The 16,520-nt window shown below is 37.0% G+C and overlaps 1 protein-coding gene across 1 annotated transcript in view; it reads right to left on the bottom strand.

The window, feature by feature from the left end:
• Positions 1–731: 731 nt before the first annotated feature.
• TMPRSS11D (transmembrane serine protease 11D) overlaps positions 732–16,520 on the bottom strand; it is a 37,112-nt gene continuing 21,323 nt past the window's right edge. Inside the window, exons 7-11 of the mRNA XM_058723335.1 lie at positions 13,943–13,981; positions 10,932–11,109; positions 5,218–5,477; positions 3,966–4,108; positions 732–919 (exon numbers count right to left, since the gene is read on the bottom strand). Of these exons, the coding sequence (XP_058579318.1) occupies positions 758–919; positions 3,966–4,108; positions 5,218–5,477; positions 10,932–11,109; positions 13,943–13,981 (782 nt within the window). The 3' untranslated portion in view covers positions 732–757. The remainder of the gene's footprint in view (positions 920–3,965; positions 4,109–5,217; positions 5,478–10,931; positions 11,110–13,942; positions 13,982–16,520) is intronic.

The raw sequence follows: 16,520 nt of genomic DNA, 5'->3' as shown, positions 1-16,520 counted from the left end.
TTGTCAACTTAGAGCCTGATGCAGGGCTTGATCTCAACGAAGTATGGAGATCATAACCTGAGCTGAAACCAAGAGTCAGGCACTTAACTGACTGAGCCACCCAGGCGCCCCAAGATATTTTTAATAAAATTCATCATAAAAATTATAATTCTTTGGGTCTCAGTTGAGCAGTGACTATTTTAGCTTTGATCTTAAATACCTGAAATTCCTCAGTTTCTTTGGGAGTGTGTTCTTATAGGGTAATTAAGATTGCTGTACAATGACTTCACATATTTAATTTTAGGACTTACACCGCCTATTGAGTAACCAGAAATTTCAAATAAATAGGATTTTTATTTCCTCATGCTATTCTTGCTGCCTTGACTATTATTCTACCATTATCAGCTTCAGTGAGACTTTTCAGGGAAGACTCCTCCAATGCTGCAGACTTGTCCAGATTCCTCTAATATCTTCTCTCAGGGTATCTGTTCTTCTCACTATGAGCTCTTATCACAACTGTAATAAAATTGTTACCTCTGTAACTAGTTTACCCCTTTCCCCTGGCACACAGCCACAATACTATGCAACATTCATATAGCTTTCTTGAGAAAACAAAATCTGTAGTAATAAAGAACAAATTGTGTTTGCGAAACAGTATTTATGTGACAGGAGGTTAAAATAGGGCAACTTCGGGTTCTTTTGCAGCTGAAAGGCAAGGTTTTGGAATTTTAGACATACACCTGCATACAGACTTTGCCACAGAGATGCCTTTATTGCTCTAGACCCCAGTTTTTTCGGTTATCCAAGCACGGTAGGCTGTCACTCGCGTATATACTCCTGGCTTATCAGGCAGACCACATTGATCCCCCCAGCTTACTATCCCCACAAGGAACCAAAGCCGCCGTGAGTCCTCTTGAACTAGTGGGCCACCAGAGTCACCCTGAAAGAAACACAATGATTGAATTTAAGTGTGAGACCACCCTGAAGTATTAAGGAGTTTATTTCTGTCAGTAGAAGTCACACCCAGTATGACAATAAAAATAATCTGACATTTCTTGTGAAATGTTACAGCAAGTTGAAATAGTGTACCAATTTCATGTGAAAATTACCAAAATCCTTTAAGAACACACACTGTTCCTTCCTCAGGTGTGAGAAGATGAGGTGCATGTTTCCCAGACTGTCCTCAGTCACCTGGTGGACAGCTTCCCATCCCAGACTTTACCTCCTCCAGGAAGCCTTCCCAGGGCTGTTCTTTCCCACCGCCACCCCTTCTAGCTTTGGGTTGGGTTAGTTTTTTACTTCCTGTGTTCCACATCTTGTGTGTATCTCTTTCACCACTTCTATATTATTTTATGCAAACACATTGTATGCCTGTTTGAACTTATTCCCTTGCACCAATTCCCCTTGTGACAGCCACACATTGTTGCAAAACTCACAGCATTTAGGATACTTGTTCAGTGTCTGTTTTTCTGGTTATTCTGTAAGGTCTGCCAGGGAAGGCATACTTATTCTGGACCCTGCTATATCCTAAGCTTCTAACTCACAGGAGATGCTAAGCAAATATTTGTTGAATGGATGAAGTTTCATTTATCTTCCTATTCATAGTACCTGCATGGTGTCTGATGCATAATAATATATCATCAAAAAGTATTCTTTGGTGAATAATCACAAAGAAATTTATAAGGCAATGAGTAAAACACTCCTTATGAAATACTGGCCAATTATAATAACCCAACCAACAAATATTTGTACATGCAATAATCTACCTGGGGAGACAAATTTAGTCCATTTTACATGCTGCATGATAGATTGAGTCTGTGGGTTCTGGAGTTAGATAGACTGGGTAAGAAGAATTCTCCACTTCTCAGCCATATGACCTTCAGTATACTATTTAATAGCTTTTCTGATCTCAGTTTTCTCATCTATGAGTAATGTTTCTATATGTTTAAATGAGTTTTATACATGTAACACTTCCAGTATAGCCTGGCATACAGTCTGTACTACTAATAAAAGCCAACTATTATCAAGTGTGCTTTTAGAATGGTTTGCTATTCATTTGACTGCTCTTTGTAGCTAGCTCTTCTAATTACTGGTTTAGATGGGGAGAAGGGTCAGTGTGTGAATCACCAATCGCATGGCAAGCACTGCATGCAGCTGATTGGCACCTGCTTCCTTCAGGTTGTGTGTTCATGCTCCAGCTACCCAGTACTTTTTGATCGTTGTGCTTCTGCTGCTATTCTTTCTAGTAAGGAATTTCTCTGCATAATATCTAAGAGTGGACGAGCAGATGTTAAACTAAGAGGGACATGTAATTTATCCTGTATCTGGACAGCTTCACTGCCTGGTTGTGCAGGCATTTTAACTTGTGTTCCCTCTTCTAGACTATAGCCTTGATGAGTGTAGGGAACACATAGTTGTGCTAAGCACTGTATCTGGTGCACAGAAAACATACAATTTCTGTGAATAAATGAACTGAAACAAGTATGATCTCATAATCTCCTTTGTAAAGTGCTAGTTCTTTCTGATGCACAAACTCTATGTATTGTAGTATTTCAGCTGAAAATTAGTGAGGTCCAGAGTGGAACACATAGGGGGAATTTCATGATGACTTGATCCGGGCTTGAGGGGAAGAGTGGAAATTGTGTATGCAGAAGGAAAGGGGCATTTTGAGTAAGGCATGAGTAATGCCCTTTTATATTTCATGTGTTTCCCTAAGTCGGTTCTAATTAATGCTGAATTGTCAGTGTAGATGTGTGTTACTTATTTGGTGAATTTTTTTGAAAACTATGAAGTTTGAGAATTTGTTGTTACAGAACTAGCAATAAAAAAAATAGGAAGTGGAACAAGAAGTGTTTCCTATCACAAAGACATCTCCACTTAAAGGGAACAAAGGGCTAATGGGTAATTAATGGTTTCTTGAAAACTGATAAACAGTTCCTCTCCATTTATACACAACTTGTGGTCAATAAAAATGTTTCATTTAGGGGAAAATGCCCAAAATGTGAAAAAAACTGTGGAAGAGCTACTTCTTACCCATTTTTTCAAGAATGTGAGAACTAAAATATAAAAGTCAGTAATATTTGCAAACCATAAGAGACTCTTAAAGATAGAGAACAAACTGAGGTTTGATGGAGGGAGGTGGGTGGGGGATGTGCTAGATGGGTGATAGGTACTAAGGAGGGCACTAAGGAGGGCACTTGTGATAAGCACTGGGTGTTGTCTGTAAGTGATAAGTCACTTAATTCTACACCTGAAACCAATTTTACCAAATATGTTAATTAGAATTTAAGTTGAAATTAAAAAGTGAAATAAAAAAATTGAAATAAAAAACTGTCAGCATTGTTTGAGGAAAGAATAAACTTGATTTTTCTGCATACAATTTCCCCCCACCCCCAAAACAGCAGCAGATTCCCCAAGAAAAGATTAATTTTTCTTAATTCCAGAAATGTAATTTTGGATACTAAGTAGTTATTGCTGTTACTGTATGAGGTTGGATTTCAGACATAGGATCAAAATCTATTAAAGGATATAACCACATTAATTGCTTAGATAATTTAATTAAAAATGTTAGCATTAAAATCCTATTGTAATTATTTTAAAGTAAGAATTTCATAGTTATTTTCATTTTTATGTTTGGTGAAAAAAGACAGGACCTATCTAAATAGTTCCCCCCTCCCTCATTTGTGCTGTTTTACAATTATAGAAACTGTTGTGACTGAAATAACTAAGCTTTTTGTGTACATTTTTTATCTTCAGGGTGCTGATATTCAGGTGTTATTTAGATTAAAAATCACAAAGAAAGTTCTTAAAATTAACATTGGATCAATTTCATAAGAGAATTTTAACTGTAAAATCTATATAACAATTTTTTGGAGGATCAGGGCTGTGTATTCTAATTATGTTACCTCTATGCTTATCACAGTATCACATGCCAGTAAGTGCTTATGAACTTGGATGATGACATGATAACATTATTTTGAACTTACTCGGCATGCATCCACTCCACCTTGAGGTAGTCCAGCACATAGCATTCCCGACAAAACAGCTCCATTATAACTAGTTGGTGCATTACATGCATCATTACTTATTATTCTGACCCGTGCTTGCTGTAGATCTGAAACTGTGCTACCTGTGAAGTATAAAGCAGAAATAGAATGGGTAAATTAATGATTCTATGTCAAATATGGGAAGGAATAACTGTACTCCAAAACACTGTATCTTATTTAGCAAAGCAGGCTATTGAAGATATATTGGGAGTTTCTTTTCAGCAAAGATGCCCATAGTAGAGAAGAATAAACCCTCTACACAGATCAATTTTATTTTTTTACCTTACTTTGTGATGCAGCGCCCCTTGGACCTTAAGAGCAAAACATATCTGCTATTTTAATATTGACTAGTAGCATTTAAGTTATTCACTGACTGACTTTGAATTGGAAAATTACATATTGAGGAAACTTTAATTTACCAATGAAAGAGAAACCAGTCTGGTTTCAAGGCTAAAGAAATAATTTTACTTGTATTGATGTTCCTTCAGAATGGCACTGCCATTTTTATGATTGGCACACATTTTATCTATTACACCAAATTACTTTCAGTGGTGAAAACACAATGAGGTATTTTCTAGGACAATTAAGTCTTCATATTATTTCTCGGAGATACAATCTACAGCATGAGCTGAAGCATGTGGAAATTGTTAATGCTATGTCCTTCCACGCCCTGGTTGATATTCTCTTCACCATGGCCCTATTTGTTCTTTTACATTGCCCTCATTATTCATTCAATAAACAAAGAGTGAGCAATGCTTATGTATGTAGAGTTTCTTGCTCTAGAGGTAGAATTCATTTCATCTCAGAATACCTTAATGATTGTTAACACCTTAGAGGGTGTTAAAACCCTTAGAGAATACCTATCAAAATCTTCTTTTCAAAATTAAAAATTTTCTTTATATGAGAGACATTTGAGACCTATAGAGTCCCTGGTTCATTGAAGAACTCATGTTTCTTCACCACTTTTATTTTACGTTTCCCTATTACTATGTTTGAGAATCCCCCGTGATTTCTAGGGACACTGCTTTGCTTTGCTGAGGATATGTAGTAATAACTAGAGGTTGGACTCATCAGAATATGGGATTGTTCCTTCCACAGAACATGTCCTTCTGGTGTTCCCTAATTACATAACAGCAAGTCCCAGGAGATTTTGTTGTTGTTGTTGTTGTTTGATTTTTCCTGAGACACTTACCGCCATATTCTTGAGATCCCCATCCTGTTACATAAGCAGTAGACCCAGGTGGAATATTCTGGGTAGCCTCCGGGAGACACACCCTATGGATATCTTTGGTAAAGGTGATGCCTCTGTCAAGTTGTATAGCTGCAATATCATTTTCATGAGTTGCAGGGTTATAATTGCTATGGATTAAAATAGTCCTTACTCCTCTTCTCAGTTTAGGAAATGTTGTTGAAACACCGAAAGTGACAGTCCACTGACGAGGATTAGGGTAGCTAAAAAAATACAAGAATGTGTTTTGAATTGTGAATTTATGAGCATTTCAAATATTTGAATTTTGCGTTTGCCATCCCTTTCCTGGCTAGCAACTATTTGATCAATATCTCTTTGGTATATATTTTCTGGATTACATAGTTAGTAAATGAATGATAATTTGTCTAAAGGGTCTGCGAATTGAAGAGTTGATTAACTCAGTGTTGCTCCTAAGCTTGAATAAAAATAAAATGTATCCACATAACAACAATTTAAGAGTTTTGTGGAGTTTAGATATAGGTGATACAGAAATAAAAATTATATGTCCAGGAAATAATCTTGTAATGTACAATAGCTTATGTAAGAGTGAATGCTAGTTAAAAATTCTAAAGAAAAAAGTAGTTTACAATCACCGAATACATGAATTTTTCATATTGAACTTCTTTTGATCAGTCTCTGTACGAAGAAAATTTTAAAGCTATTTTTCTCTTCTTTCCCTCCCTTCCTTTTCTTTCTTCCAGCAAACGAATAAGAGCATAATTTTGGAATCAGTTAGAATTAGGGGTGCCTGAGTGGCTCAGTCGGTTAAGTGGCCGACTTTGGCTCAGGTCATGATCTCGCGGTCCGTGAGTTCGAGCCCCGCGTCAGGCTCTGTGCTGACAGCTCAGAGCCTGGAGCCTGTTTCAGATTCTGTGTCTCCCTCTCTCTGACCCTCCCCCATTCATGCTGTGTCTCTCTCTGTCTCAAAAATAAATAAACGTTAAATAAAAAAAAAATTAGACTTAAATCTTGGCTATGCCATATATTAACTGTGTTATTTAGGGCAACTTACTTCATATCTTTAATTCTCAGTTTATTTTTGCACAAAATGTGACTGATTATATGCCCTCACTCAGTTGTAAGTATTGAAACAATGTTTGGCATACAAGGTAAGCACTCAGTGGAAATAACTATTATTTTCATTAGTTATAGTTGAACAAGTCATTACTACATGTTTACTTTGTATAAGAAACAGTATGAGTCTCTGGGAATAAAAATATAAATAAATAACTATGCTATAGGAATCAGGCAACAAAAAGACGTAAAAAGTATCCAGTTTGGCAAGGAGGAAGTATAACTTTCATTATTTGCAGCTGACATGATACTATATGTAGAAAACCTTAAAGACTCCACAAAAAAACTGCTGGAATTAATAAACAAATTCAATAAAGTCCCAGGATACAAAATCAACATACAGAAATATGTTGCATTTCTATACACCAATAATGAAACAGGAAAAAAGCGAAATTAGGAATCAATCCCATTTACAATTGCACCAAAACCAATAAGATACCTAGGAATAAACCTAACCAACGAGGTAAAGAATCTGTACACTGAAAACTATGGAAATCTTATGAAAGAAATTGAAGAAGACACAGAGAAATGGAGAAAAATTCCATGCTCATGGATTAGAAGAACAAATATTGTTAAAATGTCTATATTACCCAAAGCGACCTACATATTCAATGCAATCCCTATTGAAATAATACCAGCATGCTTCACAGAGCTAGAACAAGCAATTCTAAAATTTGTATGGAACCAGAAAAGACCCAGAATAGCCAAAGTAATGTTGAAAATGAAAAACAAAACTGGAGGCATCACAATTCTGGATTTCAAGCTGTATTACAAAGCTGTATTCATCAAGACAGTATGGTACTGGCACAAAAACAGACACCTAGATAAATGGAAAGAATAGAGAACCCAGAAATGGGCCCACAAATGTATGGCCAACTAATCTTCCACAAAGCAGGAAAGAATGTCCAATGGGAAAAAGACTATCTCTTCAACAGTTGCTGTTGGAAAAACTGGACAGCAACATGCAGAAGAATGAACCTAGACCACTTTCTTACACTATAGCCAAAAGTAAATTCAAAATGGATGAAAGACTTAAATGTGACACCTGAAACCATAAAAATCCTAGAAGAGAACTCAGGTGGTAACTTCTTTGATATCAGCCATAGCAACTTCTTTCTAGACATGTTTCCTGAGGCAAGGGAAACAAAAGCAAAAATAAACTATTGGGATTACTTCTGCACAGTGAAGGAAACAATCAACAAAGCTAAAAGGCAACCTTCAGAATGGGAGAAGATATCTGCAAATGATATATTTGATAAAGTGTAGAAGGTTTATTACCCAAAACATATAAAGAACTAATAAATCTCAACACCCAAAAAACAAATAATCCAATTAAAAAATGAGGAGAAGACATGAACATTTTTCCGAAGAAGACATACATTCAGCAGACACGTGAAAAGATGCTCAACATCACTGATCATCAGGGAAATACAAATCAAAACTACTATAAGATACCACCTCACACCTGTCAGAATGGCTAAAATCAACAACACAAGAAACAGGTGTTGGTGAGGATATGAAGAAAGGGGAACCCTCTTGCATTGTTGGTGGGAATACAAACTAGTGCAGCTACTCTGGTTTCCTCAAAAAGTTAAAGAATAGGATTACCCTGGGGCACCTGGATGGCTCAGTTGGTTAAGCATCCTACTTCGGTTCATGTCATGATCTCAAGGTTCATGAGTTCAAGCCCTATTGCAAATTCTGTACTGACAGCTCAGAGCCTGGAGCTTGCATCAGATTCTGTGTCTCCCTCTCTCTCTGCTCCTCCCCTTCTCATACTTTGTCTCTCTCCTCTCAAAAATAAATAAACATTAAAAAAAATTTTAAAAAATAGGACTATCCTATGATCTAGCAATCACACTACCAGGTATTTACCCAAAGAGTACAAAAATACTAATTCAAAGGGATACATGCACCCTAATGTTTACAGCAGCATTATCTACAATATCCAAATTGTGGAAAAAGCCCAAGTGTCCATCAACTGATGAATGGATAAAGAAGAGGTGGTACACACACACACACACACACACACACACACTGGACTATTAGCCATGAAAAGAATGAAATCTTGCCCTTTGCAATGATGTGAATAGAGCTAGAGAGTATTATGCTAAGTGAAATAAGTCAGTCAGAGAAAGACAAACACTATATGATTTCACTCATATGTGGAATTTAAGAAGCAAAACAACCAAGCAAAGGGGGAAAAGGAGAGAAAAAGAAACAATGTAAGAAACAGAGGCTTAACTATAGAGAACAAACTGATAGTTACCAGAGAGGAAGTGGGTGGGGGATGGGTTAAATACATGATGAGGATTAAAAAGCACCAGGTGTTGTATGAAAGTGTTGAATCACTATATTGTACACCTGAAACTAGTATTACACTGTATGCTAACTTTCTGGAATTTAAAATCTTAAAAATATGTAAATAACTATGGTCTCTGTTCATGAGCAGCTCCACACGAGACGATTAAGTATCATAAATCACAGGGACTACTGCTAAAGATAATTGAGCAGATTTCTGTGAGAGTACCATGGGGGAGGAAGAAAGCATCAGGGAAGTCTTCATAGGGGAAGTGATAACTCAAAAATCTTCTCTTGGACTCTTGGAGGGCCTTATCACATCTATATATCTTGATGTAAGGCTGGCCGTGTCCCCAGAAATCCTCATTGATGGGTTCTCAGTGACAATCAGGCCTACTGGAAGTGTGCCAATATAAGGTTCACATAGTTTGTTAGCTTTCCTGGATCAATTTAGTAGTGAATAGAAGGATTGGGGAGGCATAATTCAAAGATGTTCCAAGCATTTAAAATCATGAATTATGGGGTGCCTCAGTGGCTCAGTCAGTTAAGTGTCTGGCTCTTGATCTCAGCTCAGGTCGTGATCTCACCGTCTGTGGGATTTGTGCTGACAGCGCAGAGCCTGCTTGGGATTCTTTATCTCCCCGTCTCTCTGCCCCTTCCCTGCTCACTCTTTGTCTCTCCAAATAAATAAATTTAAAAAAAAAGTTAAAATCATGAATTACTTTGGTAAACATTGATGATATTTATAATGGTGACTTTCATTATAGTGATATCCTTTACTTAGCTTTTGGTAGTTGGGTCTGCATAGGGCTTAGAATGCAGACTGTTTATGTATTACATCCTTCGTTATACTAAATCCAAGCATTTGCATTTCTGGTTCCCACACTCAGAAGTGATTAAAATCAATTAGTTCCATAGTTCTTCTTTGGCCTTTCAAGTGGAAATAAAGATTGAACCTTTAGCTCCAGCCAGATTGCATTATTCTCTTACTATTTTTCAGGTTTAAGAGCATTTTCTCAATCTTCTTCTTCTCCCTAAAATGTTAATATCCCTTCCTCCATTTCTTCGTATCGGAATTCTGAAAAATCTTCACTATTTCTAAGAAGTCCTTTGCAGATTTGAGGGTACTGCTGCATAATATAGTGCCTGTTACAAAACTATTAAGAGAGTAAAGTTTAACAAGACTAGCGCACAATTCTCTTAAACCTGAAAAAGTAGGCAGAATCCAGGGGAAGAGAATAATGCAGTTTGACTGGAGCTCAAGGTTCATGCTTTGAGAAAGAAATTTGGACTGTTTCAATAGGAGGGCTATGGGTGTGTAGTAAATTGGATTTTAGACTATGGATATTGAGTGAGTCTGAGAAAAGAGTAGATATGGTCAGAGGCACATTTGAGTTTAGATGTCTTCACTTAGTGAATGTTTTGAGATTAATTCCCAGCAACTGTTAGGGTCTAGGATGCTCCAATAATAAGGTGTGTCTGAACCTCACAGATTTGAGTCATCTAGGTCTAAAGTTTTATCATGAGTAAGTTTATGCATCCTACTATCCACTGGCAGTTTATTACCCTCATGTTAGCACTATCCTTTAGTCACATCAGTGAAGAATTTTCTAGAAGTTGTTTAAATTCATTTTATTTATGCTACTCACTGTTATTGATCATTATTTTTGTGTATGTCTATCTCCAACACTACAATGTAGGCTCACTTAAAGTATAGGCAGTGTTTAATTACCTTCTGTGATAATACTGTGCTCATAGTAGATACTCAATAATTGTTTTGAAAGAATTAGTTAATGGCATAAGGCAGTCTCAGATCAGCCATGAGCCTGCTGATCAGCTTATATGATCTAATGTGCAAATTTCCTACAGCAATTAATTTTGCTAACACTTAACATGTTTGCATTAGTGTATCTAATCCTATCAATAAGGCTAAGACACAGATAATAGTATCTTCCAAATGTAGGGAAAAAAAGGGCTTATAAAGGTTCAGTAAATATCTCAAGTTTTCATAGCTAGGATTTAAATTAAACACTCTTACATATAGATCATTGTTCTTTACCATGATGGCACACTATTACCTGAAAGAGAAAAATAGTTTTAAATTAGCCAGCTGAAGGAGGAAAAAAAATGTTTTTGCTATCATGAATATGCAGAAAAGATTCATTAATTTTTTTCCACATGCAGTTATTTCTAGCATAATCCAATCATGTTCAGTCCAGGGTGGAGTCCTGTATCTGTCTCTCCTAGTTGTTCCCAGGTGGGTAGATAAGCTATAGCCTTACCTTCTGAAGCAGTGAGCTGCTGTCAAGATCCACATGCTACTGATCAGGATGCCTCCGCAGTGGTGAACATTATTCGTCTGTAGACTGACTTGCCATGGCCAGTCTCCTTCCTCAGCCTTAGTGCCTCCTAGGATCCTCTCTGCAGACAGAGTTATTAGGTCTGTACGGGCCCCACATCCTAATAAGAAAAAGGCATTAATGTGCTGGGAAGATTATGATTCATTTACATTTGGGAGATGCTGTTCGAGTCTCTCCATCTTTTACAGCTTTTCTGTCTTTTGTGTATTTGTCCTTAGAACAGGCTAGCCTTTCCAAAAGCAAGATTAATGTGTTGTTTTTTAGAGTACCTTTGTGACTACTATTGCCTATAGACTGCATTTTAGAGAATATTTCTGAACTTAATTGACATAGAGACTTCAAATTCTACAGCAACTTTAGAGTTCTCTGAAATTCCTCATCAAAGGGGGTTAAGATAGGTTAGTGCTGGATATACCAGCTCAGGCCACAAGTTCACTAGGAAATTTCCATATAGCTTTGCTACTCCAAAGTATGATCTGTGGACCTGCAGTATGGGTATACCCTGGAAGTTTATTAAAAATGTTGACATGTTGGCACTGTGTAGAATAACCTATGGGTCTATCAATGAATGAATAGGTCAAGAGAATGTGTGTGTGTGTGTGTGTGTGTGTGTGTGTATACACACACACAAAGGGATGTATACATATATATTTGTATATACATACATGCATACAGGGATATTATTCAGCCTTGAAAAGGAAGGAAATCCTGTTGTTTGCAAGAATATGGATGAACCTGGAGGGTATCATGCTAAGTAAAATAATCCAGACAAAAACAAATCCAGACAAAAACGGCCTGATACCATTTATATGTGGAATCTTAAAAAAAAAAAAAAAAAAAAAAAAAAAAAAAAAAAAAGTCAAACTCCTAGAAAGAAAGAATAGAAAGTAGTTTCCAGGGGCTTGGAGGATGGGGGAAATGTGGAGAATGTGGTAAAAAGGGACAAACTTTCAGCTATAAGATGAGTAAGTTCTGCTGAGGATCTAGTGCAAAACATAATGATTATAGTTGATAACATTATTGTATAATTGAAATTTGCTAGGAGTGTAGAACTGAAATGTTCTCACCAAAAAAAGGGTGGGAGTAAATATGTGAGGTGATGAATATGTTAACTAGATGGGAGAATCTTTTCATAATGCATATGTATAACAAATCCTAATGTTGTATACTTTAAATATCTTACAATTTTGTCAATTATACCTCAAAGCTGAAAAAACTTGACTCTAAGACCCACACCAGGAAAAAAAATCAGAAGCTGCATTCCCCCTCTCCCCAAATTTGTGGACTAATTGACAAATATAATTGTATATATTTAAAGTGTACAGTGTGATGAGTTGATATCCATATACATTGTTGATTACCAAGATCAAGATAACCAACACCTCCATCACATTACATAGTTAACTCTTCTTGTGTGTGTGATGAGAGTGCTTAAGATCTACTTAGAACTTCCAAGCATACAGTACCGTATTATTAACTGTAGTCACCATGCTGCATGTTATATCCTCAGAACTTATTAGAAGCTACATTCTTATGAGTGATTCATGTCCACATTGAAGTTGGAGGAAAACTGCTTTCATCAAGAAATCTCCATAGTGGTAATCCAGCTCATCGTGGAAGTTCCACTCTACCTCTGTAACTGACTGTATTACCAAATGTGCCATTTTTCAAGGGCATATTTCACAGAATATTCTTGAGGGTAACTGAGGGTTTCTAAGCATCTAGATGAGGTTTATTTAAGTGCCTTAAAGGAGAAAGCCCATGAACACTCCAATGGCCAAAGCTGAAATGATCATTCAAGCCCTCTTCATCCTCATTCCCATGATTTATTTCCTTTTGTTTATTCTATTACTAAGAAATAAGAAGTAAATCATCAGCAACAACTTCTATTGCTCTAAAATAGTGACACTACTTCAATAGAACATCCATCCAAAGGCATTTTTTTTTTCTTACAGACCTCCAGACTTTCATTAAGAATATACAAAGAACGGGGCACCTGGTTGGCTCAGTCAGTTAAGGGTCTGATTCTAGATTTCTGCTGAGGTCATGCTCTCATGGTTCTGAGATTGAGCCCTGTGTCCACCTGGGCCCTGGCAGTGTGGAGCCTGCTTGGAATTGTCTCTCTCCCCTGTCCCCGTCTTTCACAAAGTAAATAAATACACTTAAAAAAAAAAAGAATATACATAGAACATAAGTTCCTCTGCTGCATCCTTCAACCAAATTCCCTACTAAATTACTTAAGCACATTTTCATTAAAAATAAGCATGAATTAAATATAAAATGAAGTTGAAAAAGGTACCATTACCTTGTAACATCACTTAAGTATCTGAGATAGGCCAGCTATTGAGGTACATTGAACTAATTTCTAACTATATTTCATCAGCCAGAGAAGTAAACAGCTGTTTTCTAGGGATTATATTTCTGCTATCCTAGCCTGAGAGTATACAGAATGACATTGGAAAGTAGTGACTTTTCCTTAAGATTTGAGACCTAAAACTAACATCACTTTTTATAATTTTTTTTTTTTTTTACTATACTTTTCGATTAACCTAAATCCACAACAAAGCAAGCTATTCTGGTGATTAGGAGAAGCCATATAAATGGTGTCACCAAACATAATTTATAAGTCTAAGGGAGTGCCACCATAGAACTGGGGCAGGAAAAGCTTCCCAAAGCTGCAAAAAAACTTTTCCTGAGGCCAGACTTGACACAGAATGCCATTGCTGCCAGCACCTTCCTCTAAAAGGAGGGGAAAACTTACACATCACTCCACTGGCCGTTGGAATCAGCAATGTCTTATCTCAGACCACAGGAGTGAAGTAAGAATAAAGATAACACCTCAATAGAAACTACCTTGACAAAGAGTGCAAATACTTGAATGTTTACTATTTATATTTTGGAAACCATTTTTATAAGGTAATTTTGAAACTTACCTTGAGTGAACATATGCACTGTATCCTGGTCAGTAATTGCTGGTGTTAAAAAAAAAAAAAGTGAGAGATGAATACAATAAGGACTGTATATTATTACATGTAGTCTTAATTTCTTTTTTTTTTTTTTTTCAACGTTTTTTATTTATTTTTGGGACAGAGAGAGACAGAGCATGAACGGGGGAGGGGCAGAGAGAGAGGGAGACACAGAGTCGGAAACAGGCTCCAGGCTCCGAGCCATCGGCCCAGAGCCTGACGCGGGGCTCAAACTCACGGACCGCGAGATCGTGACCTGGCTGAAGTCGGACGCTTAACCGACTGCGCCACCCAGGCGCCCCTTAATTTCTTAAATGTAGTCTTCAGACAACCACCATCAGAATCACTTAGGGCCTGATAAGATACATACAGATTTCTAGGCTTCATCTCGGATCTGCTGAAAGAATCTCTGAGTCATAAGTCCTAGAAATGTGTGTTTACAGTCTTCCCCCAATTTATTGTTATCTATACTTAAGTTTGTGCTTTTTTCTCATCAAACACTAAAAGATACTTAAAAGATATTTAAAAGATATTCCTGCTTTCAATTCACTCAGTTTAGTTGGGAAAAGAGAAACATAAGCAAGTTGTTGAGATATGATGTGATAAGTCGTATAAGAGAAGTTAAGTTTTCATTTACCTGGATATATATGTAGGTATATATTGATACATCTGTATTACTCAACTGATACAATTCTTAGTACTGCAGGTGTAACAGTGAGAAAAATACAGGAGGTCTGCCCTCACATGACTTACAGTTTAGAAATTATGAAAAAAAATCATTCAAATAAATTTAAGTATGAAGTAGAGAGGAGAAAGGAGAGGGTGGTCATGCTACTTGAGATATTCACCAAGTTATCATGGTGAGAAAAACATATGAGCTGTGTTCTGAAGACCTGAAAGGAATTTTCTAGGTAGACAAGCAGTGAAAGTGTATTCCAGGTGGAAGGTGTAGTGGGCACAAGTGCAGGGAGATGTATGATGTTTGTGGAACAATGAAGTCAGTAGAGCTAGGAGTGAAAGTGTGACGTGGGAAAATGGGAGGAGGGTGCAGACAGAAAACTATGTTGATAGTAGATAGTGAAGGTCTGTCTATTCTAGTTTAAGGTCTGCACATGCTACAGCCCTCTCAAACTCAAGGTCACCAAATGTTACCCCAGATTTGCTACTTTTGTTATATTTCCTCCTTTAGGAAATGATTCCACTTCTACCAGTGGCTAGAATTCTGAATCAGTCTCCAGTTCCCTCCCTTCCTGTCATTTTCACATTTTATTTGCTTTCAGATTTTATATCTTCTAGCCTCTAACTATCCTTTGAATCAGGCCTATCCTCCCCATCCCTTTGGCTACTACTTTAGTTCATGCTTTCATCATTTAACATCTGTACTATTATAACAGCTTTCAGTCTGCGTTCGATGCCTCCACCTTTGCACTTTTCAATGTGTCTGCCTCTACTTTACCAGGCTGTTTTTTTTTCCCCTAAAAATCTATGTCCGATCATATCCTTCCTTGCTTGAAAGCTTCTAATGAGAAACAAGTTTCTTTTTTCCTATAAAAGATATCTAAACTTCTTAGGCAAGTTTTCATGCTTTCTAAAATCAATTTTTGCAAACTTATTTCCTGCCAGAACTTTCACAGGGTTTGGGTATCATATCTGCTTTGTGTCAGGGGAGTCCAAATATCCTTTTGGATGCCAGGAATAAAAAGAACTGACCACTCCTTTTTATTCTTTGAATGAGAGAGACTTGAGTTCAAATCCTGCCTCCCCTACATGAAGATTGCAGGACTCTGGGCAATTGTCCATCGTTTCTGAGTGGCAACAATAAAAGTAGAGTCTATGGTTGTTGTGGGGATTAAACAAATTGTAATGGATGAGCATCAGCCAGCCAGTCAGAAGGATGTAATAAACCATGGAGCTAGAGCAGTGTCTTGGAAGTCCCTAAGCATTAACTCTTCAATTGCAGGGGGATGAACTGAGAGTCTGGGGGTAGGGATGGGAGGATTTGAAGAGGCTGGGGAGACATCTTTGTGGGCTTGGTACGGTGGTGGTTTACCGATAGATAGGAAAGCATTTCAATATCGTAACATTTAGTACAGCTATAACAGGCATATACTAATTGAATACCAGTCCAGTGTGGGGACTACCAAAATCCTTTAATCCTGAGCTTATATTAAGGGAATCATGGTTTATTAATAGTGCATGACAGAGTTGGAGGAGTGTCCTTAAATTCTATGTACATATCAAGTCTTTTTTTTTAGCCATGCAAGAAATATTAATGGAGCATCTATTATGTAGTAGATGGTAGTAGAAGCACACTGGGATGAACAAGAAAGACTTGTTCTTGCCTTTTAGGAAACTTACAGAGTAGGATGAAGACAATCAACAGAAATATCACACAAATAATTTTGTAGTTTTGATTGTGATAAATGTTATGAAGGAAAATGGAGTCCATGACACAGGTAAATAATTGAGTAATAGAAGTTAGAAAAGGCTTACATTAGAAACCAGTGACCCAGATGAGACCTGATGGATGTAAAGGGATGAACTA

Source organism: Neofelis nebulosa, chromosome 3 (genome assembly GCF_028018385.1).
Source record: "Neofelis nebulosa isolate mNeoNeb1 chromosome 3, mNeoNeb1.pri, whole genome shotgun sequence".
NCBI classification, from domain to species: Eukaryota; Metazoa; Chordata; class Mammalia; order Carnivora; family Felidae; genus Neofelis; species Neofelis nebulosa.
The sequence above is the reverse complement of the archived record's forward strand: the minus strand, read 5'-3'. Positions and strand labels throughout refer to the sequence as shown.